Source organism: Hyposmocoma kahamanoa, unplaced genomic scaffold, assembly GCF_003589595.1.
Source record: "Hyposmocoma kahamanoa isolate Upper Pololo Valley unplaced genomic scaffold, ASM358959v1 63, whole genome shotgun sequence".
In the NCBI taxonomy this organism is placed as follows: domain Eukaryota; kingdom Metazoa; phylum Arthropoda; class Insecta; order Lepidoptera; family Cosmopterigidae; genus Hyposmocoma; species Hyposmocoma kahamanoa.
Window position 1 is genome coordinate 4070683 of NW_020653851.1, and position 27289 is coordinate 4097971.

The 27289-nt window shown below is 37.7% G+C and overlaps 2 protein-coding genes across 6 annotated transcripts in view; one reads left to right on the forward strand and one right to left on the reverse strand.

Annotated features, from left to right (window-relative positions):
- The first annotated feature begins 263 nt into the window (after positions 1-263).
- LOC113230228 (deoxyribodipyrimidine photo-lyase) lies at positions 264-10275 on the forward strand. 2 transcript variants are annotated; one of them, XM_026464055.1, is made up of 8 exons: positions 264-727; positions 1044-1246; positions 2571-2729; positions 4035-4233; positions 4681-4873; positions 8207-8448; positions 9336-9585; positions 9921-10275. In XM_026464055.1, exons 1-7 carry the CDS (start codon positions 283-285, stop codon positions 9500-9502), a joined length of 1608 nt encoding a protein of 535 aa, XP_026319840.1. In that variant the 5' UTR covers positions 264-282; the 3' UTR covers positions 9503-9585; positions 9921-10275. The 2 variants fall into 2 exon arrangements, with proteins under 2 accessions (XP_026319840.1, XP_026319839.1); XM_026464054.1 differs by having other exon boundaries at positions 9336-9575; positions 9927-10275.
- A 5024-nt stretch (positions 10276-15299) lies between these two features.
- LOC113230020 (protein tyrosine phosphatase type IVA 3) overlaps positions 15300-27289 on the reverse strand; it is a 33438-nt gene continuing 21448 nt past the window's right edge. For 3 of the 4 annotated variants that reach the window (XM_026463749.1, XM_026463746.1, XM_026463748.1), the window contains exons 2-6: positions 25980-26154; positions 24378-24839; positions 23190-23356; positions 16198-16329; positions 15300-15896 (exon numbers count right to left, since the gene is read on the reverse strand). In XM_026463749.1, the coding sequence (XP_026319534.1) occupies positions 15788-15896; positions 16198-16329; positions 23190-23356; positions 24378-24485 (516 nt within the window). In that variant the 5' untranslated portion in view covers positions 24486-24839; positions 25980-26154 and the 3' untranslated portion in view covers positions 15300-15787. Of the gene's footprint in view, positions 15897-16197; positions 16330-23189; positions 23357-24377; positions 24840-25979; positions 26155-26661; positions 26812-27289 lie in introns of those variants that run through there. The other variant, XM_026463747.1, reaches the window with a different exon arrangement.

The window sequence follows — 27289 nt, forward strand, 5'->3', positions numbered from 1 at the left end:
TAACCATAGATTTAGTATATAACTAAGACAATAATATAATTATGACCACATAGTACGCCGTTCGTTAGCTTTATTTCAACTATAAATTAAAACGTATTATTAATTTCAAAAAAGGTGAACCGAAAAATTTCAAACTGAATGTATTTTAATTGTGACATCACTAAAATCACTATACCCACCGTCAGCCCGTCAAAAAATATATTAAAAAACAAGTCAATTTTGAATTTTGACATTTACATTTTGTTGTCTGTGGCGTGGCGGCCAGCCCAGCCGTAGCCGTTCATGGCGCGGATTCATTACTGCGTGACTGTCGTGGGAAATCTAGTTTATAAAAGAAATTTATTTCATTTTTACGCAAAAATGACCTCACCAGCAAAGAAACCTAAACTTACAGATGTCGCGGCCTCTAACAGCGCCGAGTCCAACTCAAGTGTAGAAGAGTTTATGAAAAAATTACAACAGACACGAGAGGATACCGCGGAATCAATTTTAAAGTTCAAATTTAATAAAAATCGTGTAAGAATCGTATCTCAAGAGCAAATGGTGCCCGATAGTTGTGAGGGTATCGTATATTGGATGTCTAGAGACAGCAGGGTACAAGATAATTGGGCTTTTCTTTTCGCACAAAAACTTGCATTGAAGAATAAAGTACCGCTGCATGTGTGCTTTTGTATTATCGCCAAGTATTTGGACGCTTCTGTGAGACAGTTTCATTTTTTATTGAAAGGTGAATATCACATTATTACACTTATCGTACTTAAAACTAGAAAGTAGTAAATGAAAAGAATGGATCTTATTGCGTATATTGTAATTATTTTTATACATAATATTTGGTTATTCATTTATAAACTATAATATAAATTTATTGGTTTCAGTCAGTAATTCTTTTAACTGTCAAATCTTGTTTTCTTGATTCAACAATTTTCAGTTACGACGGTACTTAGTTCCACATTGTATAATATTTTTACACTGTGGGTATATTTAGTTTTTCTTTGTTTATTATTGTAAACTAAAGCATACATGTCATCTGACTATATTTCCAGGACTAGAAAAAGTGGCCGCGGATTGTAAAAAGCTGAACATATCCTTCCATCTACTGGAAGGCAGCGGAGCAGAGGCGCTGCCAGAGTGGATCGTAGAGCACAATATTGGAGCTGTGGTGTGTGACTTCAATCCTTTGAGAACCCCTATGAGTTGGCTGGAGGGTCTAAAGGAGAAACTTAAGAAAGATGTGCCATTGATTCAGGTATATTTGCAAATGTGGTGCTTTTTTATTGTCTGAAAATTTCTTAATATTTTAAAGTAATTTCTGCATAAAAATTATTTTAAATTGTTAAAAACAAAGAACAACAAGCACATAGAGAAATTCGCCATCATAGCTTAGTTGGCAAAATTGAGCACAAAAATAATTGATTATCATGGTGGTCAAACATCGTGACCTTTCAATAAAAAACTTAAAAAATTAAATTTTTTATTGAATTGATATTCAATTATTTTTTGTGAAATTACTCCACTAGTTTGTTATGATTATTAATACAAAGATCAAACACTTTAAAAAAAACCGTGGCTTAGTTGGCATAGCGTCTGGCACGGTTTGCTAGGAGACAACTGGTTGGAATCTGGCCGAATTGAAGCAATTTTTTCTATGTGTCCGATCTTAAAAATTAGTTTAAATTTTATTGAACAATTCTTAAATCCTGTACAAACATCCTATTCATCAAGAACATTTTATGTGTAAGTCCAAAATTGTATTTCTTGGTTTATAAAGTATATATTGAGATTTTAAGTTTTTACAATTGTTACACATGGTATGGTGTGGTGAAATGGGTGCCTATTTTGCATGAATTGTTACACATTGGAAGTAAATCAATTTTTCCATCATTTATTTAATCACAAATATCGAGTTTTTCAAACAAACTAATGCTTCATTCCCTTTGTAACCATGACTAAGGGACCTGTGTTATACACTAGAAAATGCGTTATGCATACCCTGTCACGGGCGATGCCATAGTGGAGTTATGTGGAACTCTTCTGTAAACCCTCTGTAAAACGTGCTCGATGGATCCTCAGAGATTCTCCCACTGACTGTTCGTGGGATCCTATTAAGAGTCTACTCACCCCAGTCGTTGGTCTCTCATGTCGGTAGTAGGGCTACACATTGGTTTGTTTGAAATAACAAATATTTAGATCCAATCCAAAAAAAATTGTTTCAGTTCCAATTTTAAATTATTTATTTCTAAAAACATTATAAGTCAATGTCTAAAAAAGCTAAAATTTAGAATAAAAAAAACAGTGTATGAAAAATAACTAATTATTCACATTTACAATGTGATCACTTAGAATGTTGCTGTTATAAAACAATGTTAAAATGTACATAACTTTAACATCAAACAGGCCACACACAGGCTTTATGTTACAAACTGACGTGTGTGTAGGTAGAAGGTTTGACATGAAAATATTCATTCTATAATACAACCTGTATTCTATAATACAGGTCAAAATAAACATAATTTAATCATAGAAATATACAATTAAACCATATTTCATTCAAAGTAAGTAAACTTTCTCAGGTAGATGCCCACAACATAGTCCCATGTTGGGTGGCGTCAGACAAGCAGGAGTACTCAGCTAGAACAATCCGGAACAAAATCAACTCAAAACTTGCAGAATATCTCACGGAGTTTCCACCAGTCATCAAGCATCCTTATATCAGCACGTTTGAGCCTGAGGTAAATGATACAATTTACTGTACAGAAACTAACATACCCCTGATAGATATACCTGATAGAAAGTGGTCACCACCATCTATAGACTTTGATATTTTAATTGAAATAATTATATCGTCGGTGTTTTGTAGAAAGGGCGTAAGCGACATTCGTAGATTTTTTCAGGGGAGCATGTTGTAGGTTTTGACAACTGTTTTAAATTGTCGTGTCTCTTGTGTTTTAAAATACAATTTAGGGTTTTAAAATTCAATTTTAAAACAAAACAGGTAAATAAATATTTCAAAACAGTCATCAAAACTTAAAACATGCTTCCCTGAAACATTTACGAAATGTCGTCATCATCTTTAGTACAAATTCTTAAAAAAAAACTTTCTATCTTTAACTCTTATAATTATCAATTCAATAAAAATTTATTTAACTCTTATAGTTTAGTAGCAGTAGAAGCTCCTTGTGAAAGAGTTCGTTCAGGGTAGTACTGCCACCTTACCTATTTCTGCCGCCAAGCAGTAATGTCAGCATTACTGTGTTCCGATTTTGAAGGGTAAGGGTGCTGATGAAATTACAGGCACATGGGACTTGTCAACTTATGTCTCAGGATATCGGGCCCAGTGGTAGTGCCCCTCAGATCTTTGCAATTTAAAGCTCTGAGTGGCACTGTAATTGTTATGGACAGATGTGTAGTTCACCATCCGGTGCACGACTTGTTCGTCCCGTCACATAATGTTATAAAAAAAATTAGTATATGGAAGAAAAAGATTTCTTTTTGGGCAGTCTTGAGAACTCCTGTGATGGGTTCTCGGGTTCCGATTCAGGATCGAAAGAAAAAGCTTCGTCCGTTGTGGCCCATATTTGTACCATCCGCCACCCGTCCCACCTCTCCCGTCTATCATGCTAGTTGTCCTAAAGGGACGGCGTCTTTTGTGCGAGCGGAACAAAGCATGAACCCAAAAACCTATAAAAATACATCAACAATTATCGTGAACACTAAATTTCCGGACGAGAGATGGTAGAAGCCATTGCATAAAAAAATAATTGAAATATATCTATTGTGAAATTAATCTTTATCATTATAATCTTACTGGTGGGCAGAATCCGCCTGAGTATCATAGACCTACTTATTTGTAAAACAAAGCGGCATTGAAAGTTACGAAGAGCCAACTGAATTATAGGCACCAGTCCAGGGTAGTACTGCAGTACCCTGGACGAACCCTTTCACAAGGAGCTCTACTGCTACTAATCTTGGGTCATTCAAGGGACCCACAATTAGTAATTCAATATTAAATCTTCCAATTTTGTTTTTATTTGTAGCCAATAGATTGGGACAAAGCCATAGAAACTAGAGAGGCAGACAAGACAGTAGGTCCAGTGGATTGGGCCAAACCGGGCTATGATGAAGCTGTGAAAATGCTAAAAAGTTTCATTGAGAAGAGACTTAAAATATTTGCTACTAAAAGGAACGATCCTACACAGGATGCTTTGAGCAATTTGTCGCCTTGGTTTCATTTTGGTAAGAGTCATTTTCTCATTAGTCACCATCATCCCATTCATACGTCCCACTGCAGGATACGGGTCTCCTCTGTGACGAGGTGTCCGCCACGCTGGCCCAATGGCGTTGGGGACTTCACATGTGTTCCGAAGGTAGTGAACCTTCTGCGACGTTCGGGTTTCATAACGATGTTTTCATTCACGGAAAAGTTCATGATAAATTTGAAATTCAATTTTGCACAAATTCCGAGAAACTTAAAGGTACGAGTCGAGTTCTTAGGTTTTCGCGATTGTTATACATAGGAATGAAACTATTTTTCCGGATTTACGTACGATTTAGGTACGAGTCCGGATTCGAATCCACGGTCTCCGCTTTACGCTTCAAACCATTAGGCTGCCACGGCTTTTTCATTGGTCGTTATGACAATGTTTGGGTGACATTACATCATTGTAAACTTTTTCTGTTTAGGACAAATCTCAGTACAGCGGGTGGCCCTTTGCGTGCAGGAATACAAATCTAAACACACAGAGAGCGTGAACGCGTTCCTCGAAGAAGCGATCGTGAGGCGCGAGTTAGCCGATAACTTTTGCTTCTACTGTGAATTCTATGACAGCTTGAAAGGTGCTAGCGATTGGGCTAAGAAGACTTTGGATACCCATAGGTAAACCATTTCAATATTGTTTTTGTAACATCCACCAACAGTTGATATGGTGGTATATTAATAATAACAACTGTTGTAGAAGAATTGTCTTACTAATTATGGTGTGGCGTGGTTCATTTAACCGAGTATATAACATAGATATAGAAAAAAAGGGGCGATATGTCATGACGCTATGTAAGATCGGGTACCGATGTCGCCACTTTTTAGCTTGTGTGCTATTATTTCAAACTATTAATTCAAACTTTACGCTCTATTATCTACTACCATAACTTAAAGATTTTGATTGGGTAGGGCTTAAAAGGTGAAAACGACGTAAAACAATTTTAAAATTTAACAAAATTAAACTTACAGTCACTTGAATAAGAGTTATGTTACAATATTTCAGTATTTTTTCATCCTGGTCCAGCCATTCACCAACAGGTGGTGTTTTAGTAAAAATACTACTAGTATATAATAGCTAACTATTACAAGTTAGATGGCGCTGAAACTAATTTTTCGTTACACTAAGAACTCACGGAGCGGTTTTCACTCGCGTCTGCCGCGGGACCGCGCCATCTGTAGAATGTAACAGTTAAGTATGTAAAATTAGTAGTACATTTCACGGCGCGTTTTACGCCTTGGTGGTGACGGTTGCGCGCGGTTGCCGCGGCAGGGTACTAGTAGAACCGCGCAGGAGGCGATGACCTGCGCGCTTGGCGGCCGTCGTCGCCCGCACACTTTGGCGGTCGGTTCAGGCGCACGCAGGGTTAGTTCTCTATTAACCGCGCGACTTGCAATTAACTCCCACTAACTTCGCGGTCCGTTCCGCAATCGCAACGGTTTCGTGCCCGCAACCGCGGCAGCTACGTGCCCGCACAAACTTGCAGGGTCGTAAGTATTGAAATAAAACTCTAGCAGCACCGGCGGGCGCGGATGGAAACCGCTCCGTGAATTGTTAACCTTATGAACCTTAAACTGGCGCTACTCCACGAGGGATGTGGTCCTACCTAATCGATAGTTGGAAACCATGTGGCTCTTTTTAATATTAAAAAAATATTATATTATATATATAATATTCCAATTTTCATACTATATCTACACTGGTACTGGTGTATTATTAAATTAATATATTAATATAAATTAGTATTATTTTCTTAATGGCGGCCACTAGGCTTGGACCAGTGTCAGTTTTATAAGAATAATATAAAAAATATGGCGATCGTCACCAGTGTCAATTTTCCATTATACGTTACCACGGTTTTCTGAAGCTGTCACTGTCAAGAGTAAACTCGAACCATCAATGAATTTAATAAATTAAATTATGTTGTTTTTTTATGAAGGATTTGTGTAATTTTCTATAATTGTTTCTAATTTATTTTACATGCACATGTAAAATAAAGCCGATTTTATTTTATTTATTTCTTAAATGCATTTGCTATGGAAATTGGAACAAAGTCAGAAATAGTCTCTACTCTACGCACGACTCTAAGCATGGTAAATTAGAGGATGAATCCGGTTTATTTGATTTCACCCACTTTCCGTTAACCGATTTTAATAATACTTGGTAAATACAAGTACCACTTTTTTATTGATCCTTTTTATTTCATTGTCTGAGGAACTAATCTAAACCAAGACATCATTCCATCGTAATTTATACTTATATTTTTTTATTTCTTTGTTTGTAATCAAGTTACATAGATCCATAAATAGACTAACATACACATTGACTTACAATTATATGGACGTCGGGTCCGCGCTAAAAAGTGTCCGCACTTGTAAGGCGCTAAAATAGTATACAGAGCGCCAAACTCCGCTTTAGTCTTCATTTGTTCTACTGACAGCGCGATACTGCGATGACATTACAATTTAAATTTCGAATAGGTTGACTTGGGACATTTTTTTCGTGGTTTTTGTATTAGACCCGTCGTCGTTTATTTGTAAGTCAATGAACATACATAATAATATAAGAAAACATAATTAGTTATTTACACGTATTGCCTGCGACGTGACTAATTTGGTCCAATTGAAAATGTAACCCGGGGCCTCCTCATCCACTGACCACAGCAAACCATTGGACCAGTCAGTCATGACCATGACACCTGTAAAGGGCTCGAAACATTGGTTTGTTTGAAAATATTGATATAAATATAATCTAAATCGCACATATATATAAAAAATCGGTTAACGAAAAGTGGTTGAAATCCAACAAACCGAATTCATCGCCTATTTTGTCACCCTTAGTGTGCGTCTACATTGCAAGCCTAATGCGGTTGCGACGACAGACGCGAAGTATCAAATATATAAAACCGCCGTTTACGTCCGTAGTGTAGTGACTAAGGGCTCATTCGGAGTGCAGGCACGGGCTCGGCGGCGGGTGCGGGCGCGCGGGTCTTGGTGACTTCCCTTTCACAGAGCCGAAGCGACTACACACCAAAAAGTACAATTGTCACTGATAGCTGAACAATGGTGATTTTAGGTGATATTTTATTCAAGATGTAGTCAAATGTTGACACGGGCATTCGAGTGTACTCAAAGAATGTTGTAGGGTACAATTTCAATTCTTTATACAAATTAAAAAAATCGCCTTTCTTTTGTCTATTTTTATTCATTTTGTGTTCAACACCTGCCATCTCAAGATCGCACTATCTAGTAAAAATACCAAATCTTCATCCATCATTTGAAACACCTGAAATACATATTAGCGCTACAACAGCGCGCACGTTACTGTGGCCACCGGCACGCCCTCGCCGTCGCGCCCACCACAGGTCCTGATCACTGCGCATTCACTGTGGACGCAAACTTAGAGGTGGAATAATTTCTTCAAATTTGAATGAGGTACTGTAAGGGTCGTAGCCGTGGGTTAGCGTAGCAAAAGGCACATTTCAATGAGAAACGAGGAAAATAAACATAAATAAAACTTTACTACGTGTATTCAGATCGAAGCTTCTAGACCCACCAGGATTTTCATTTTTTTACGATGTTCTATTTTTTTATATAAGTCTATTTTTTTATATTCAAACCTACAAATTTATTCCGCCAGTACTAACACAAATCATACAGCCTAGTCTACAGTACCGTCTTTTCAACTATAAAAAAATCATCGTAACCAGTTCACTAAATGTCGAAGTAATCGTGTAACATACAAAAAAGTACAGTCAAATTGAGTCTCCTCCTTTTTTTAAATCGGTTAAGAATGCTTTTATTTATTTTCGTCATATTGGTTAAACACTACTATAGCCCTTCGTTTTTCGTAAGAATAGTAATAAAAACCCTTCATTTCTGATGTGGTTCAAACCACGGCGCTATCTTGGATTCATGAATTATTCTTTAACAGAGTATTTAAATCATTTTCAGAAAAGACAAACGCACTCATATCTACACGCTAGACCAGCTATCAAAAGCCGAAACACACGACGACCTTTGGAACTCTGCTCAAATACAACTGGTGAAAGAAGGAAAGATGCACGGATTTTTACGAATGTACTGGTGTAAAAAGATCTTAGAATGGACGGAGAGTCCGGAGGATGCACTGAAATATGCCATTTATTTAAATGACCATTATAGTATTGATGGGAGAGACCCCAATGGATATGTTGGTAAGTCTTCCTATCCTAGCCCGTTTGTGTAGCAATTTTAAAATTTACATTAGTGAATTGAAAACACAAAGATATTTTTAATGGCTGAACGGCTACCATGCTGGATTGACACGCAGTGGTCCTTGGGTCGATTTCCAGGCGGGGAGAAATATTTGTGTCGCCTACATTAATTTATCTCGGGAGTTATTCATGGTTGTGTATGTGGGTGTCCACGACACCCGCGACACAAGGTTTCCCTAGTGCTATAAGTGTGTGCGTTATTATTATTGTTATATTATTCTTATTTATTGCAAACATTGATGAAAAGTTCTTATGAAATTTAAAACCGAAATAATAATTTATTAATATCAAATGCGAATTTTAAATATACTACAAAATAGAATGAGCCCAGATCTTAAAGTCGACGTTTTACATTTTTTTTGCACGAGGCTAGGGTTCGAGGATACAATTGTTTAAATATTCGCCTGAGCGAATTGTTTGCATTCCATAGCAAACGGGCTTAGCAGTGTGAGCTAGGCGGCGGAAAAGTAAAAATCAGCTTCAGTTTTTGTTTTGTGTAAAAAAAAATTAATTTCAATGTTTTTGAATTTTATTTCATCCCATTTTGTGCACCCTTATTAACCCTTTTAATTTATTTACAGTTAATCTCTGAATAAATCTTAAAATATCCCAAATCGCTTTCCGTCTGAGCACTTTAAATTCCTATACCTATATATTGCCTTTGCGGAAGTCCTACACAATATGTAACACATCGGACTAGTCCATCTTAGCAAGCCACCAAGAATTTGGTGGTGGAAGTACTTCTAGGAAATTTACTGTTTCAAGTCAAACGGACTCCGTCCCGCTTAAAGTTTTCGAAAAAAATAAACACAATTACCTTATTTCAGGCTGCATGTGGTCAATATGCGGGATCCACGATCAAGGCTGGGCGGAACGCGCGGTGTTCGGCAAAATACGATATATGAACTACGAAGGATGCAAACGCAAGTTTGATATTAAGACATTCATCGCCCGATACGGAGGAAAGGTTCATAAGTATACGCCTAAGAAGTAAGAATTGTGGTATATACGTTGTGTACCTTATTAAAAGTACAAATTGAAAAATCCCCCTATTTTCACAGACTTACCGCTTAAGTGAGCTGTTTCCTGAGGTAGCTGCGCGGTGCGGGAAGACTGATAGTTTAATTAACATTTATGTTGCGCTTCTGGATAATGATGTTGGATAATTTCAACAAAATTTTTCTTACGATATTCAATAAGTTGATTGAAAAAAGTGACAAATGTCTATTCATTTTAATTATCAGTGAATTAATTTATTGTTATGGTTTTAACAATTGACTAATTTGGTAGGTACCTACTTTTTCAGTCAACTTTACTTATTATTAAATATCGTCAGAACAACCTTGCAGAAATTATTCCGTGTGCAGCGCGAAATAACTGTTACGTAAACTGATACCCCTCCCGCTCCGCGCAGCTATCTCAGGAACCGATTCTGTTAAGCGGTAGGCCTGTAATTTGCTCTTAGGTTTATAAGCATGAAAACAGTTCAATTTATATTTTTTTTACTTATAAGGATACGGAATTGAAGCGAATTAGGGTTGTTGCAAATATCAGCATCCACATACACGTCTGCGGATTTTAAAATAAAAATGCTGAAATTAAAATATCCGCATCAGCCTCCGCATTGATCGATGCCGGTATTCAATGCGGATATTCGCTTCGTGACATTACCTAAAAGGTTACCGCAGTCTAAAATAATTTACAAACCATCCAGAAACAGTCGTTGTTACCTTTGATACTATTGCAGTATGATTAAACTAAGTAGATAGATTGATAGGAAATGAAACTATTTTTCCGGATTTAAATCGCGTATAATTTGTTTTTCCAAACAAACCGACGTTTCGGGCCCTTTACAGGTCCCATGGTCACGCTTGACTGAGTCAAATTATACGCGATTTAAATCCGGAAAAATAGTTTCATTTCCTATGTGTAACAATCGCGAAAACCTAAGAACTCGATAGATAGATTGATTTTAGGCAGGTTAATTTTTTTGTTAAAAAACCGACCCCTCGTGGAATTATATCTGTATGCCAAGTTTTATTGAAATCGGTTACCGGAAAGTGCACGAAGCCTAATTCATCCCCTACTTTGCCACCCTTAGAGGTGGAATATTTTCTTCAAATTTAAATGAGACCACTACGAGGTACCCTCTTTCCGACGAAAATAAATCTCCAAAATCGGTTTCGGTCGCGTAACATACATCCCAAAAAAAAAACAGTCGAATTGTGAACCTCCTTCTTTTTTGAAGTCGATTAAGAAATGATGACAGAAATCATTTAAAAAATCATTATTGTTAAGGAGCTGTTTCATGTAGATAGGATCTGTACACTCTTCACGATTTTTTTAGTCAGCGATAATATTAGCATGCGCTTCAGCCTCTGCTAAGGTAAGAAATCGGCATCCGCTGATGTGTAAAATACCTGCATCAGCAACAACTCTAGTAACCATAGCATAATAATATTTATGTCAATTGAGTAACGTACAAATTAGATACGAGATTCCGGAGAATTCTAAAGCAGTAATTGTATGTTACAAAATTGATATGAAGTTAATAATTATACCATGTACTATTCCATTACAAAAAAAATCGTTAAGATGTTAGTGGGTTACACTAATAGTTTGTTAAGCTAATGGATCACTACTTCAGTGGTATGCTTGTATTAGGGTGATACCCCATTTGTATGCATCAGTATTGTTAGTATTGAAATTTTGCCGATATAAATCATATGAAAAAGACAAAATCTTCGTATTTTTGTAACTGTTCGAATACGTAACGAGAGATCTCTGACTGCCACAGTTTAACTTCGAAGTTCCTGTACATTAAAATAAATTAATCTGATGTTAAAAAATTCAAAGTGCACATGCAATTTTTTTTTTTTCAGTTGCAATCCTGAGTGCGCTCTGTTTACTAAACATTTGGTTGATTTTTGTCAAATTTTGAGCATTTCAAACATATTATATTCCAAGCAAAATTTATCGCTTTGGACATATTACTGAAATTAGACCATACAGATAATTTTGATACTGGAAATAAACATACTAAAATGTGTTTTTTTTTGTTGTAGCACAACTCCTTTTATAAAATATACATATGTATAGATGTTTTTGTTTACAAACTTTTTACCGATAATTTAAGTAATTTAACGAAAAAAGTCAACTGTTGTGTGAAGTACGCATAGTTTGCCTTTTTTCATTACGAGGGCAGTTTAAGTGGCAGTCAGTGTAATTGTAAGGTAGTTTTTGTATGTTTATAATAATGTGTCTAATCTTGGTTAATTAAAGGTCAAGACATTGACAGATTGTGAATACAGAAAACACGATTAGTGTGGGATGCCTTCAGGTCGATGTTGCGTTGCGAACATGCCATACTAATCGTGTTTGTTAGTATGATTATCGACAAATCGATGACTATGTCTAACTGTAATACCACTTTTTATTTACAAAAACGCTGGTTTAATATTGTTCATGTTCGAATTCAATTTAAGGTAGGTTATCATTGGAATTCTACCTCTGTAATAAAGATTTTGCATTCATACATTAGTTTCACTTGCTATTGCAAACCATATTTTAGCCTTTAAAAAAAATTAAAATTAACAAAAGAGGCACCACCAGTGACCGCAACTGGTACTATATCGACGCATTACTTTCTCAAATGTATCTTGTAAAGAGTTATTATTCAGATGGCAAAACTTTCTATTTATTTTAAATTTCCTATCCAGGGTATTAATGTGAATGCGTTTCTTTAAGAATAGGTAAAAGTCAGTGTGTGAATATGACGTAAATGTGATGTCAAATCAGCCTGCAAAATTTGTATATACTATCCATTTTTTGCATTTCAGTAACGTTGTGCTCTAAGATACGAGTTTGAGAAAGTAAGACGGCGATATGCGACAGTAGCGCTATCGTTCGACGAAGGTTGTTCCCTCTCGAACGTTTCAAAGTTTCAAAGGAGGGGCGAGTTTAGATAAAAAGCGCTTGCAACGCGGGAAACGGACTTGTTCTTTTTTTTTTTCAGTTTAAACATTACTTAGGTATCTCTTAACTTTTGTAAACGGCCAAAATCATTTATTTGTAAAGTAACTATTGCTACAAAGGACTAAATTATATTTTTGATGAAAAAAACGGTTGAATAACGTACGTTCATAAGTGTATTTTTTTTAAAAGACAACGAGAAGAAAAGGAAATCCAAAGACAATACATTAAAAATAATTTAAAGAGGTTGGTACTGTGGTGCACAGTAACTATTTCTTTCAAAGTAAATAAAAGGAGTTCCTTTTTTCAATACTAAAATCTTTGTATAATTTCAAGTAGCATAATGAAAACAGTTAACACTAATTCTGTACTAATATGGTCCTGATACATATAGGAAGAGGTTTGATTATTCAAATATGGTTTAGGATATTTATTTCTTAAAAGAATACAAATTCGCTTAGCGAGAAATGCAAGGTATCATAAAATTTCTACAGAGAGTACGTGCTCCCAATACACTCAATTACCTGGTCTCAAGCTAGGAAATTCCTTGTACGAAGAGTACCAGATTAACGGAATTCACTTCGAGGCCCAGCTCAGACCAGAGCCAACTTAGAAAAGCTCATTTTCCAAGTTGATCCTATCGGGAATCGAACCCGGGATCTCCTCATCCAGCGCCTGCTGTGCACACAGTTGGGCCATAGAGGTCGTCAAGTCAGACAAATGGTCAAATAACCGTTTTCAATAGTAAAAAATAGAGTATAAAATTCTCTTTTGAAAACAGTTAAATTAGTTAACGTGTTCAACTTATCGGAACTTACCCTAACGATGCATAGCTGAAGTATTATTAAACAATTTCAATATTCTGAAACTGGGTTATGTTTTTTTAGATCTCAAAAAGATATTTTGCCATTTAGCCGCGTTTTAGGGTAAGAATATTTTTATGTGTGTAGTATGTGTACTAAGGGTCGTATTCTAGAACTCTACTCAATGCTCAAGTCAGGATTTGAGTATGATTTAAAGCACTCGAAATCATACTCAAGTCCTTGCCATTAAATCGTATTTCCAGTGTTTAAAGCACTCGAAATCATACTTAAGTCCTTGCAATTAGGGTCGTATTTCCAGTGCTTTAAATCATACTCAAGTGTGGAATATGACCCTTAGGGTCGTATTCCAGAACTTTACTCAATACTCAAGTCAGGACTTGAGTATTGCAGTGAGCACTGAAAATCATACTCAAGTCCTTGCCATTAGGGTCGTATTTCCAGTGCTTGAAATCATACTCAAGTCTGCTCAAGTCCTGATTTGAGCATTGAGTAGAGTTCTCAAATACGACCCTTAGGGCACTAAAGGCGCCTTCAAATTAAACGCTGCATTGCCGCGAGTATGTAGCTCTTCAATAATTTATAGTTCACTAATTGTGACTGCAAAAGTGGTGCGCACGTGTCACGATAGTGGCGCTGCAACTGCGTGTCTAAATATTGTTGAAAATTAGTAGTGGCACGGCTGCAGCGCCAAGGTCCATTTATATTGCAGCGGAACGGAGTGGGAGCGAATTTTTGTAACGATATTGTACATAATGAACTTTATGATCAACTGTGTAGCGTACAGACTACATACGAGCCAAAAATCACGACGCGCGTCTTCCGCGGAATTCTCACACACCCTCGAGAATGTTCGCGTATTCGCGAGCTGTCGTCGGCGACTTCCGAAGTGCGCGGTCGCTGGTATGCTCAAGGATTCCACGCAGCTAGGCGAAATTGACGCTTCCATTCAGTGAATTGTGCCTTAGCGTCTAATTTGACGGCGCGGTTAGATATCTGCCCTTTTTTATTCCATGGAGTAGCAACAACAGTAATCCAAAGGTGAATCACTAAAAATTTGGTCATGCTTTCGAAGCGCGCGTGACGCGTGAATACACAGCGCTTCTGCAAGTTCTCACGACGGTCTTCCGGAGCGTGAACGCGCCCTGAATAATGATAAAGCCGAAACAAAGTAGACCCAGCGTGACCGTTAAAACACGCGTAAAAGTTTAATGACTTGTCATGTCAACTATTCGTCACTGACCGACTCGGGCTGTGTGGAGGGATGAATTTGCCACTGCCCCCTCGTCGTGCGGCAAAACCTATTTGCAAAGCAAGAGAAAAGATACCGCCTACCTTAAGGTAATAATTATAATAAAACAGTAATATTTGCTTATAAATAATTTTATTTATGAATGTGACTGTTCCGTAGTGACACGATCATTACATTTCGTTAATCTTCATAATAATAGAAATAGAAAAATAATATCAAAGAGCTATTTTCATTGGAACATTTTAATGAGCCAAGTATCAGGTATTTTTAGATTTGGGCGTCTATTAGTTCAGTATACATATATATATTTAATTCAGCATTTTTAAATATTCCTACTTTCAGTGATTTAAATTGCGTTCAAAACAACAACTACGTCTTCACAACATTTGTTTACAAAAGCACAATATTACACATTATGACAAATATATCGAATTGTCTCGTGAAACATAAAATATCAAATCGCCTATTATGTCTCAGTTTATTATAATACAAAGTCACTAAGGAAAATAAAAATCAAGGAAGTATAAACCATTATTTCACCACACAAACGAATAAAATACATTGAAAGAAACTAAAGAAGTACATACGTTTCGACGTTGACTGCATTGCACTTATTATGGATACATTGAAATTTATTATGATTTCAAAGTTTACAAATACCCCGAGTAACTGTTTCAACTATGAACACAAATTGTGGCTCGCTTCTATTATTTAACATTTTCCTCTAATACACAGTACAGCACAAGGGTAATACACCTTTACTTTGAATGTACAAACATTAGCTTACAATAAGACTCTCAATTAAAAACTTCATAGAAAACTCGAGATAAATATGTCAAAGACTGAAGAGATCATAACCAAATTCTCGGTTAGTTCGAGTGAAAGGGGTCGGGAATGTGCGCACCGAGTGCAAGCTCGGTTAGTCGGAATTCGGTTACAATCCCAACGAAATAATAAGGAGGTCGTCGAAAAGGCGACATGCTACGTTATATTATATAAACTAGTTGGTTGTGTGATGCTGCCCTGTGTCGGTGTGTGTGTGAAAGCAGAGCTACATTCGCTGTTATGGGCGCGGACGGGTTCCTACAGGCGCGCTTGCTTGCGTTACGGACTTATTCAATAACCTAAATATTGTCCGACAGAGAAAGGCTGCAAGAATAATGCTGACTTTTTCTGTCTTGCGTCTGATCGACTCGTTCCGTCCAGGCAATATGTAGGATCGTGAATAGGCCGTTTATTGTATGCAGCAAGAGTTCTTATGCCCGTTCTTCTTGAGACGCGACTTTGGCCTGTACTTCTCCAAGTACGAGAGCTGCTTAGCGTTGATGGCGCCACGACGCTGACTGAAATGACAAAACAACACACATTAGACTGAAAGAAGTAAGTATACTGCATACTTTCTGAACCCACGACGTAGCTGAGAATGGATAGTACAGTATTTACTCACAAATAGTCATAATTATTTGGTGTCTTTTCCATACAGTCTTTTTTTTCATAGACTGGTTGATTTGTATGGGGATATTTAGATTTTTCACTTCATTTTTCAATCTTTTATGCGTTATTGTGTAGATTTAATAGAACGTACGCCTTTATCTTGTTCCGTCGTTAAACTTCAAATCCGCATAGAAAACAGTGAATACTCACTCCCTGATGGTCTCGACGGCCTCCTCGTACTTCATGCCGAGCTCGATGAGAGCCAGCGCAACCATGACGGGCGCGCGGCCCAGTCCCGCGACGCAGTGCACCGCTACCGCCTCTTCCGGCTTGTTCTGCGCTCTGCAATTGCAAATAACGATATATTAATTAAAAATATCTGATGTCCACATGACTGACTTTTTTCGGCCTATAATAATAAACTCGTCTCAACTACAGTTCCAATAATAAAATCTTGTTTTTAATAAATTGTCTGTATCACTTGAGTGTACATCAACGATTACTCATTGATTAATTATTGATTACGCATTTCAGACTTTTAAGCCGCGTACAGAACTGGCGAAAGCGCCGCAAACGGGCCTGTTTGCGAAATGTTCGCGAGCTGCATACGAGCACTACGTTATGCGATCTGTTCACGTGCCGTTTTTCGATGGGTCCTAAGTATAAGAGCCCCATCGATTTAACATGCATGCAGCGCGCGTGCAGTATGCAAGCAGCGCATTCACCAGATCTGTACGCACCCTTAAACATTTCCTCATATATAACTCAAAAGTTCGATCTTTGTATTAATAATTATATCAAAAGTCAAATTTATTTAAATTTCATAGGTAAACAAATTACAATTGAAATCGACATATTGATTAAAATCTACTACCCATTCCTAAGTCAAAGAAAAATGAGTAAAAAATTCAAGAGATTGCTCTTTGCAAATAAACATTTGCACAAATTTATCATTACCAATACTTATTTGGAATGCCATAGATCAAAACAACTTACACATTCATTGCCCCTTAAATGAATTTGTGACCTTGTAAAGGCGACTGCCAGCTACTTTAATTTTATTCCTTGTATTAATGTTATGTTTATCACTATTTTTCATAAAAAAATACTATTCTTATGATTGATTTGTTAGTAGGTCATTGATTCTTATTATAAAATTTTCATTAACTTACTGTAACGTCAGTTTAAAAATGTTTTTTTAATCTCTCATAAAAACACGCTAGAGCCCAGCTTGTAAATTGTTCTACCCGTCCGTTTTTGCAGGGCAAAAAATCTATTAACATCAGCGGCATTACGCCACCGTTAATAATTACTTTACGCTTTAATAAACGGAAATACGTCACTCAACACTCGAGTCAAGATCGTTATTAAGTTCTAATCAGTCAAGTGCAGTTTTCAGTCTTGCTTGATCTCTGAAGTGATCAAGCAAGACTGATCCGAGATGCCGCTGATTATAGTCTATTAATACCGGAGAGCTTAAAATAAATCACGTGATCTAAGTGGTAATCTTAGCCTATATGCACTTTATAATACGGCCTAAAATTTCCTACGCCGCCGACGACATATCGCACCCCTCATGGGAGAATGACATAAGTAGAGTTACGTCAAAAATATTTATTGCTCCATTAGATACAGAAAAATATAACCCACATCCTCTCCAATTCTTGTAACTCGATCTACAACATTAGTTGACAAAGTTACAAGAATTAGAGAGGATATAGGTTATATTTTTTTGGTATCTCATGGAGTAATAAACGTTTTCGACGTAACTCCACTTATGCCATTCTTCCATGAGAAGTGCGATATTAGCTCAAGTCGATTTGGAGCTGCGGTAACCTAAACATACCATTAAAATTAATTATACTAATAAACTTTTAATGCCAACATTAGAATGAAATATGTTAACAATGCAATCGTTAACTTCCCTAGAACAAACTCGAATAATTGCGAAGCTGGGACTTAAAAAATAATACTATAAATAAAGTATGTACAAAAGAAACTTTATGACAATAATGTGCTAGTAGCAGTAGTGCAGAATTACACCGATTTAAAACACTTCCGTAACGTTTTTATTACACAGGCAACAAAATAAAAACAAGAGATAAAACGTTATGGGCGCGTAAGAAGCATTATCCTCGTTTATAGCTCACATAATTTCCCATCGGATTGCTTTCCAGGCAAAACACTCTATAAGTTTAGAAGAATTCGAAAGTCTCCCAAAGTTTTTAAAGTGATTTGAAAATGCACACGAAATCTATAAACAAAACATTTTGGGGATGTTTTTTATTATTATTACTATAGTTTAATAGGACAATAACCCCATACAAGTAGCAGCGGAGCCTCTAAGTGGACGCGCCCGCGGCATAATCTCACGATGCACTCGCATCGCATAGGGCTGACCGTCACACGCGCCTTTCATTATTATTATGCGAATGTGTGTGTCCGTACGGGGCGCGCGGCAGGCATGTCGCGCTAAGTTTCTATGGTTACGAAACTTGTGTTATTATGCCAAGTTATTATGGAGGCTACGTTCCGGGACTGCACAGTCGTTCATCACTGCGACCAGTAATTGCAAAAGAGCCAAAACCAACATTGTTAAAGAACAGAACTATTTTCCTGGCTTTCATTGTTTTAATCTCCCCTGGCTTAGGTATATGCTTACCCAGTCGTCAGAGTATAATAAGTCAAATAGGGCAACTTCCATCTGTTCGGCGCATAAATGCCTACATTTCACTTGGAGCGTAGGGTACTCATATTATTAATTTAGTTGTCCCTACAGGTTCCAAGCAAAATTTAAAAAAATTAAGATGTCCGTCATAATATTCTCGTGCTAGATTAAAATAATCTTTGTTATATGCATTATTTACGTATTGATATTTTTATAAAAGCATCGCATATTGGTATCTCGGTTATGAGAGTATGATTATGAAATAGAAAGGAAATTAATGAATTTAAGTCACTTCTGTTCCAAACACAAAAATAAACACGTCTACTATTTACTACGAGCGAACGCTTTAATTCTATAATTAATGTCGCGTGTGACCCGCGCTAGGCGACGCGAGTGCATCGCGAGATTATTAGAGTTGCCCTGCTTGTCTTATACCATGCAGTAGTGGAGTGTCGTGTGACCATTAAAAGGCAGTATCGACGAAAGGAAACGGAAACTGTTATAGAGACTACTAGAATTCGAACGTTTTATGTACTGTTTGAAATTGATTTTTTTACGAGCTGATTAAAATAATCATAAAAACCATACATTAAGCAAAATATGAACATATAATTGACGGCTATGTATAAACCCAGCAGATATGCAAAATTCAGGATTGGGCTTAATGGTGTTTGTAGCCCACGTTGGTAGTCTAATTGGCTTGACCTACCACCTCTCAAGCAGAGGCTGTGGATTCGAATCCAGCCTCGCACCTCGGAGGTTCTAGAAATTTATGTGCGAAATGTAATTTGAAATTTACCACGAGCTTTGAAGGAAAACATAGTTATGAAACCGGCTCAACAAAGCAGGTTCATATCCCTCACAAAGCGTGTGAAATTCCCAACCCGCATTGGGCCAGATAAACCCTCGCCTGAGAGCAGTCCTGTGCCCAGCAGTGGGACGTATAAATGTGTTTATATGATAACTAATGTTGCAACGAATAGTATTTCGCCTTCATGCCGAATACCGAATATTCGCCCCGGACCGAGGCCGAATAGCCAAATATTCGGGTAAACTAGGTTAATGATCTTACGAAAATTGGCGCGCTAAAAAGATACCTAGATAGACACGCATATATATTATATAAGTTAAATTAAATTAAACCAGGAATGCATGGTTTTGTAAAAAGAAACAAAAAAAGAAATTTTATTTTCAAGTTTATAATTCAAATTTATGACATCTTAACGAAGAAAGTAATTGTTTATTTCACTTCAGCTTGATTAACTTTCAAAAACTAATTTTATTTTCATTTGCAAATAATAAGTACTAGGTTGATTTTGTTAGCGTTTATTTAATCATGATTTCATGACAAAATTACATAATAAGTAGGTAGTGTCATTTGATTTGTTACCTTTTTTTTATTTCATAGAAGTTACTATTTGGTGATAATTTACTGTATTTTCTTATTTCTTCCTCCCTTTTTTAGGTATTCAGCCGAATAGTGATTTAATATTCGGTATTCGGCTGAATTGCAAAAAATATGCCGAATAAGTCGAATACCGAATAGTAACCGAATATTCGTTGCAATTCTAATAATAACCCATGTTTAACAAATCCATTTCAAATGCACGGTCGTTCTCCATCTTAAATGACACTTGAGTGTACGCTTAAGTTTACTATCGTCACTTGAGATTTGAAAAAAATTCCGCTTATTAATAATTACTCGTCCCTCGACACATAAGCGAAGCGTAAACGGAAAAAACGTCAGTCAATACTTAAGCGATAATTAAAAGATAAGATAATTTCACTCAAGATCATTATTAAATCCTACTCAATCAAGTACAGGGCCTTGGTCACTTGAGATGGTATCATAAAATGCTGGTGATTCTAGTCTATGAATACAAGAGAGCTTAAAATGTGTCTATATAACTGAGTGGTATGTCAGCCCACACGCACTTAATACCGGACTTAGGAGCTGCTTATTAATGTCAACAATTTCTTACGCCGCCGGCGACATATTTCAGAACTCATACAGGTTCCAACGTATAAAAAGAAGAAGGAAGATATTTACATCATAATACAGGGTTATTTGTAAAATATTAACAACCTCTCAGGACTATGTTATCATCACAAACAACAACTTTTTATAAAATATAAGCACCCAGTTACACGAAGAGAAAGTTTTCGCGCGGGCCAACGGAGGCAACGCGGACTCCGCTCGGCGGCCGCGCGGGGTGAGCGCCATGAAATTCGTGTCTAATAAATGCGCCCTAGTGGTTTGGTCTACCGCCTTTCAATCTGAAGCCGTGAGTGCGAATCGGGGCGATTCCTCCGAGTTTTACGGAATTTATTTCTATATTATATTTCGGTGAAGGAAAACATCCTATGGGTCAGCGTGGCGGCCTATAACCTAAAACCTCGCCTGTGAGGAGACCCGTGCTTAGTAGTGGGACGAAAAAATGGCTGAATGAAGGTGACATAATAATTATTATTAACATTTTAGTTCAATAGTTTGTAGGGAAAACAAACTAGATAAGAGTTAATTCGTCTAACTTTGCTTTTCCGAAGAACAATAAATAATGTTTGCTCAATCATAAGATGTTATATAAGCCCTAGGCTTTACCATTAAATCACTTTGCATCAGGCTTGACGTCACTCACATATTAGTATTGTTACTACGTCAACAAGTAAGATCATCGGTCATATAGCATTCAAGGATTTAAAACCATAAATTGCAACGGTTTCATTAATTAGTATTAAAACGATAACATTAAACGTAACAAGGAATTCACAACCACAGCACATATTATAAAAAACATATTGCACGTGAATGTTTTAAAAATAATGCGAAAATAACAAGAGAAAATGGCAACATCTTAATAATTACACATGACTAAGGAATTCACAGCGTACCTAGTACGATAAATAATCGGCCTCAAAACATTATACTTACTACATGTATTTGTTTTGTAAAGAATGTGAATGTTACGAAAAAAGAACATTTTATTGAATGAGATCACAGAATTCTACAACATTTTCTTTTAATAATACCAAGTGACGGGACGAACAAGTCGTTTGCTGGTGGTAAGCAACACGCCTGTTGCAGTGCTACTCTGAGCTTTAAATTACAAAGATCATCTGAGGGGCACTGCCACTATGCCCGGCACCCTGAGACATAAGTTGACAAGTCCAATATGCCTGTAATTTCATCAGCACTCTTCCCCTTCAAAATTGAAATGCAAGAATGCTGACATTACTGGACGAACTCTATCATAAGGAGCTCTACTGCTACTAAACTACATTGCACGACAAAGTATGAAACATACTTCAAAACTGGGGGTCTACTCTCGATCTCCGTCTGACGTCCGTCCGCAACAAATACTGCCACATAAGCAATACTTGACCAAATGAAAAGACGCGTGATGCGAATGGAGCTTCATATTTGATACTTGTCTTTTAATTTTGTCGAATATTACTTATTTGACAGTAATTGTTTCGGACGGATGTCGTATGGAAATCGAGAGTAGACCCCCTGATTTCTTTCCCCCGTTTTCCTTTTTGACCCCCTGATTTGTTCTGCGCAATATTGCACATAAGTTATTGCAGTTCTTTTACGTCCACTATTCAGGAACTAATTGGCATGAAATTTAACATTATTCCGATTTTATGGCGTTAGACGTATGATACTTTTATCTACTTCTCGAGGTCGTGTCTTCAATTGCAACACTGCTGCAACGACCGTCAATTGTAGCGACTAGTAAACTTAGCTTTTTAAGCAATAGTCCTTTTTTTATATACGTTTACGATTAGGACGAACAAGTCGTGCGCCTGATGGTAAGCGTCACGCTTATCAATTACAATTGCAGTGCCACTCAGAGCTTTAAATAGCAAAGATTTGAGGGGCACTGTCACTGTGCCCGTCACCCGGAGACAAGTTGACAAGTCCCATGTGCCTGAAATTTCACCAGCACCCTTACCCTTTTAAACCGGATCTAGGAAATTTAAGGCGAGTTACCGGAGGAGGAAAAACTGTTTTGCAAGATCAAATAGTTTATGTATTTACTATTAAATAACGGTCTTACAAAAAATATACGATACACCTAACGAAATTGTCTAAAGAATGTGCTGATGTGTTACACGATAGGACGCACTTTCTTCGGTCATATAAAATCCAGAAAACAGGTCAAAATAAAAGACTAAAACGAATTATTTAAATATTAACTTTAAATATATAGCTTTGCACATAATTTTTATACGGAGATATTTCTCTTTAAGCACTACAGAGATCTAAATCTTTTCCACTGCAGCCGCGTTATTATTTAATTTACATTTATCCCAAAACTTGAAAATTGCCCGGTGGTTTAACGAGGCGCCGCGCCGCCCCCATCGGGCGATTGTCGACGTCGGATCTGTGTCAAATTTTCTCCGCCTATTCTTATTTTATTCATACCAATTTATAGCGCGCGGGTTGCGGGCCACGAGGGGGTATCCCACAACTCACCTCCTGAAATGTAGGCTCGCTTTGAAAAACCTCGCCTTAAATGGAATTACTTACTTTTCGCGCAAGATCTCGAACCACTCGTCGACGACATTTGGCGGTGGGAAGGTGCCGTCGTCGTAAGCCAAGTCTCGCACCTCGATGCCCTCGCTCTTGAGAGGCGCCGTATCGTAACTTGGCTCGCACACGCGCACCACCGTGCACACGTTATGCTTGCGCAGCTCCTGAAAGGGTTATTTGATTGTTACACAATGTGAAAATAAAACTAATCATCTTTAATACATAGAATGTTTTTTAGGCATGATACTTTAGAAGAAACTTTTCAGTTTTTCGGTTCTCTTATTATTAGAATTATTTACAATTCTTTCTAAAGCCAATTTGTATCTATTATATTTAGAGCGTGGTAAGCGACACGGCTGTCCTTAGTACTTGCAGTGCCACACAGAGCTTTAAATCGCAAAGGTTTGAAGGGTACTGCCACTGCGCCCGTCACCCTGAGACAAGTTGACAAATCTCATGTACCTGTAATTTCACCAACACCCTTACCCTTCAAATCCAGAACACAGTAATGCTTATATTGCTGCTTGGCGGCAGAAATAGGTAAAGTGGCAGTACTTACAAGGAGTTCTAATGCTTATCGAGTTCTTAGGTTTTCGCGATTGTTACACATAGGAAATGAAAGTATTTTTCCGAATTTAAATCGCGTATATTTGTTTTTTCAGTGCCATGACCATGACCAACCGTGACCATGGGACCTGTAAAGGGCCCGAAACGTCGGTTTGTTTGAAAAAACAAATATACGCGATTTAAATCCGGAAAAATAGTTTCATTTCCTAATTGCAATGCTACTAAAAATATATTCATTGTGCGTTTTCTTACATTGTGAACTTTTATCTAGAGAGTGTTAATTATTAATTATTTATTTTTAAGCAGTAGAGCTCCTTGTGAAAGAGTTCGTCTAGGTTTTGAGTTCGTCTGTGTTTTAAGTACTGCTACCTTACCTACTTCTGCCGCCAAGCAGTAACGTCAGCATTCATTACTGTGTTCCGGTTTTGAAGAGTAAGGGTGCTGGTGGTGCTCAGATCTTTGCAATTTAAAGCTCTGAGTGGGAGTGCAACTGCTATGGATAGTCGTGTAGCTTACCATCAGGCAGGCGCACGACTTGTTCGTAGGATCTCTTGGTATTTAAAAAAAATATCTGTTTTAGTGCAAATTGCATGGGCTTACTTCTGGTTTTTTAATTACCTGGAGATAGGACTGGATGGTAACGTCGGATGGCCTGTCGGTGATCAAGAACCGCATGGATTTGTACTCGATGAGAGACGGCGCCGGCCTGATGTCCTTCTGCTTCATGGTGACGGTTACGCTTTCTCCCACTTACTACACTCACAATCACTAGACCGCAGCCTCACTTCACCCGCGTCGCAAGTCTCACGATCCGTCAGAGTCTAACAGACAAACTGTCACTCTATTTCCACACAACACACGGCAGTTTCGTTACTTTTGTTTAGAAAGGGTCCAATTATATCATCTGAGCCACCCGCATGGATGTCGTTTTCAACCACTTGAGTACATACGGAAACGGCGAAACAAAAGTTCTTAATGTGGAATGAAAAAGAAAATTATGCGAAAAACATAAGTTGTTGCTTTCACTCGAACTTCGGCGACTTGATATGCACCAATTAACGGGCTCCGAATTTAAGGTAACTGGAACAGAGATATATAATTTATTAGCGGCTGAAAATTGTTCAGATTATTTATGGAGGCAATCATTTTGGAAGTGCATTTGCGTCAGAGCCAGAGCAAACACTGTAGAGGGATAAAAAATGGACCGTTAAAAATAGAGAGAGACGGTCGCAGTGGTCATGTGAGCACCTATTGGTACCGGCGGGTCGGCGTCGTTCGCGATCTGTAAATTCTGTGAACCGGTGCCAAGTGACTGCCTCTCGTCATATATAATCCTACTTTTATCAATGATAACACGATTCGTAAACACTACGCCATCAACACCACTCGTTGACTGTGTATTTTAACTGTTGTGCAAATTTGAACTAACATTCGGTGAGGTAAGGCTACGCAAACAGCTGATACCCAATGCTATCAGTTAGTTTTAATCACAAATCAAATAGATAACGGGCATAACATTGCTGTTCGGCGACGTAGTTCGCTGCAGACGTTTATTCGAAAATTGGTTGCCCTAGGCTAGATAAACAAAGACATTCCTCCATCGCCCACGCTGATATTCATTCGTTAGTTAGAAGGTGAGAAAACTATATAGCGAGCCAACATACACCGAACCACACAGTCACTGTCCTAAATGTATTCACTTATTTTCAGGGCAATGACTACTCCTCACGAAAATCTGTTTTCACAGGAAAAATAGTTCACTCCGCAAAATGACTTTCCAAATGCCTATTAGTTTTCGTGCCAAGTAGCTTTCGATTCGATTTACAATTTGGAGCGGTCATGCGATTCTCACCACAGGTCATTGTAAAGGTTTCTTTGAAGTGTCAAATCACAACGACAATAATGGCCGAATGAACGGAACTAAACGGCTATATTTTGCGGTAGGGTGGTTAAAGTCCTTAACATTTGCCCATTAATCCAATAAGCCTGACCGACGATATCTACGGGGCACAGTGCACTAATACCAGAACACTCGCTATTATCGCACATAGCGCGTTCTAGGTTGGCTAGCAATCGTGCCTTCCTTTCGACGCGAAAGCGTTAACTGTTTGTTTAAATCGTGCGCAGTTTCAACGTTGATAACCGACAGCCGCTGGCTCGATAATGTAGAGGTGCAGTTCTGGAATTGTTATACCATAACGAAATGGTGATAAGACTTACCTGTGGGTGGGTGTACGTGTGCGCTTTCAGCGAGTCAGCGCGCGCACGCGGCATGGGTCCAGCGTAGCGTCACGCGTCCGCGCGGTGCGCCTGCACTTTATTTGTGTTGAGCCTGGCAGTACTCCGCGCTGTCCAAGCGGAACTCCATCAATGGCGCCACAGAAGGGATCTCCAGCTGTAACAATGCCGACTTATGGTAAGGATCAATTTCGGACTTAGGGCAGACATAAACGGCAAAAGAATACAAAAACGTTAAGACAAAGCAAAGTCAGCGTAAAGTTCTCTAGTTATTAACTAGAGAACTTAAATCGCTGACTTTGCTTTGTATGATTGAATGAATTATCATTAGAGTTACGATTATGTGTTTTTAATCAGAACATATAAATACAAACTATCTAATACAACCAACACGTCGTTTGCACTTGAAAAAATGAAGGAAAACAGCAAACGTTTTGTTTATACCACACATTTCATTACATAACAATTCTCAGGATTTGTGACGTCAATTGATACATTCCATTGTAAATCACACAATCTAGTTATATCATAAAAAGGTTTATTTTCAAATAGGTAAGGCAACGAATGCTACGATTTCGCAGAACAGATAAAATTCAGACGTCTGCAAGAAGTGAACAACATGAGTTTCGAAATCTTTAGTGCTGATTAATCATTAAACACTTACACGCGTTATGAAGCGGCAATAATAATATTAGAAGCTGATTAACACATTAACGAAGAACTGCACGTCACGGCATCTGTACACAAACTGCGGGAGCACTGAGAAGAGCGTCAACAGCACGAAGTGGAGCGGATCGTATGCCCACAGATCTCGCATTTTTTTTTAACATATAAACCTAATTAGAAAATAACCGTACAGACGACGAATTAGTACAGCATCGTGCAGGGAACTCAAAAAAACGGCGCAACAGATTTTGGCAAGAGAACACGGGCGTGGGTATCTCAACGTCAACGTCATATGTTTACAATACGATATACATTCGTTTTCGCATTTTATATTATATCTTGGTGCATAATATATTGGCACCGATCAAAATTGCCCTTTCTAAGTTCGGCGTGAGAATTCAAAAGATCTGAAATGTATTTTCTTCGAAATTTATCAGGGAGATGTCATTTGGGAGGAAGCCAAGGGAGAAACTGGATTGCGTCGCCGGTCCAGACAGTACGGGGATACTTTTGTCGTTCAGTCTAAAGTTAAATGCTAATGCGATAAAAACAAGACAATTTACGGATGCTGTATGTATGAAGAGTGCAAAAAGAAGAAGCAAGATTGGAATCAACGACCTAAAATA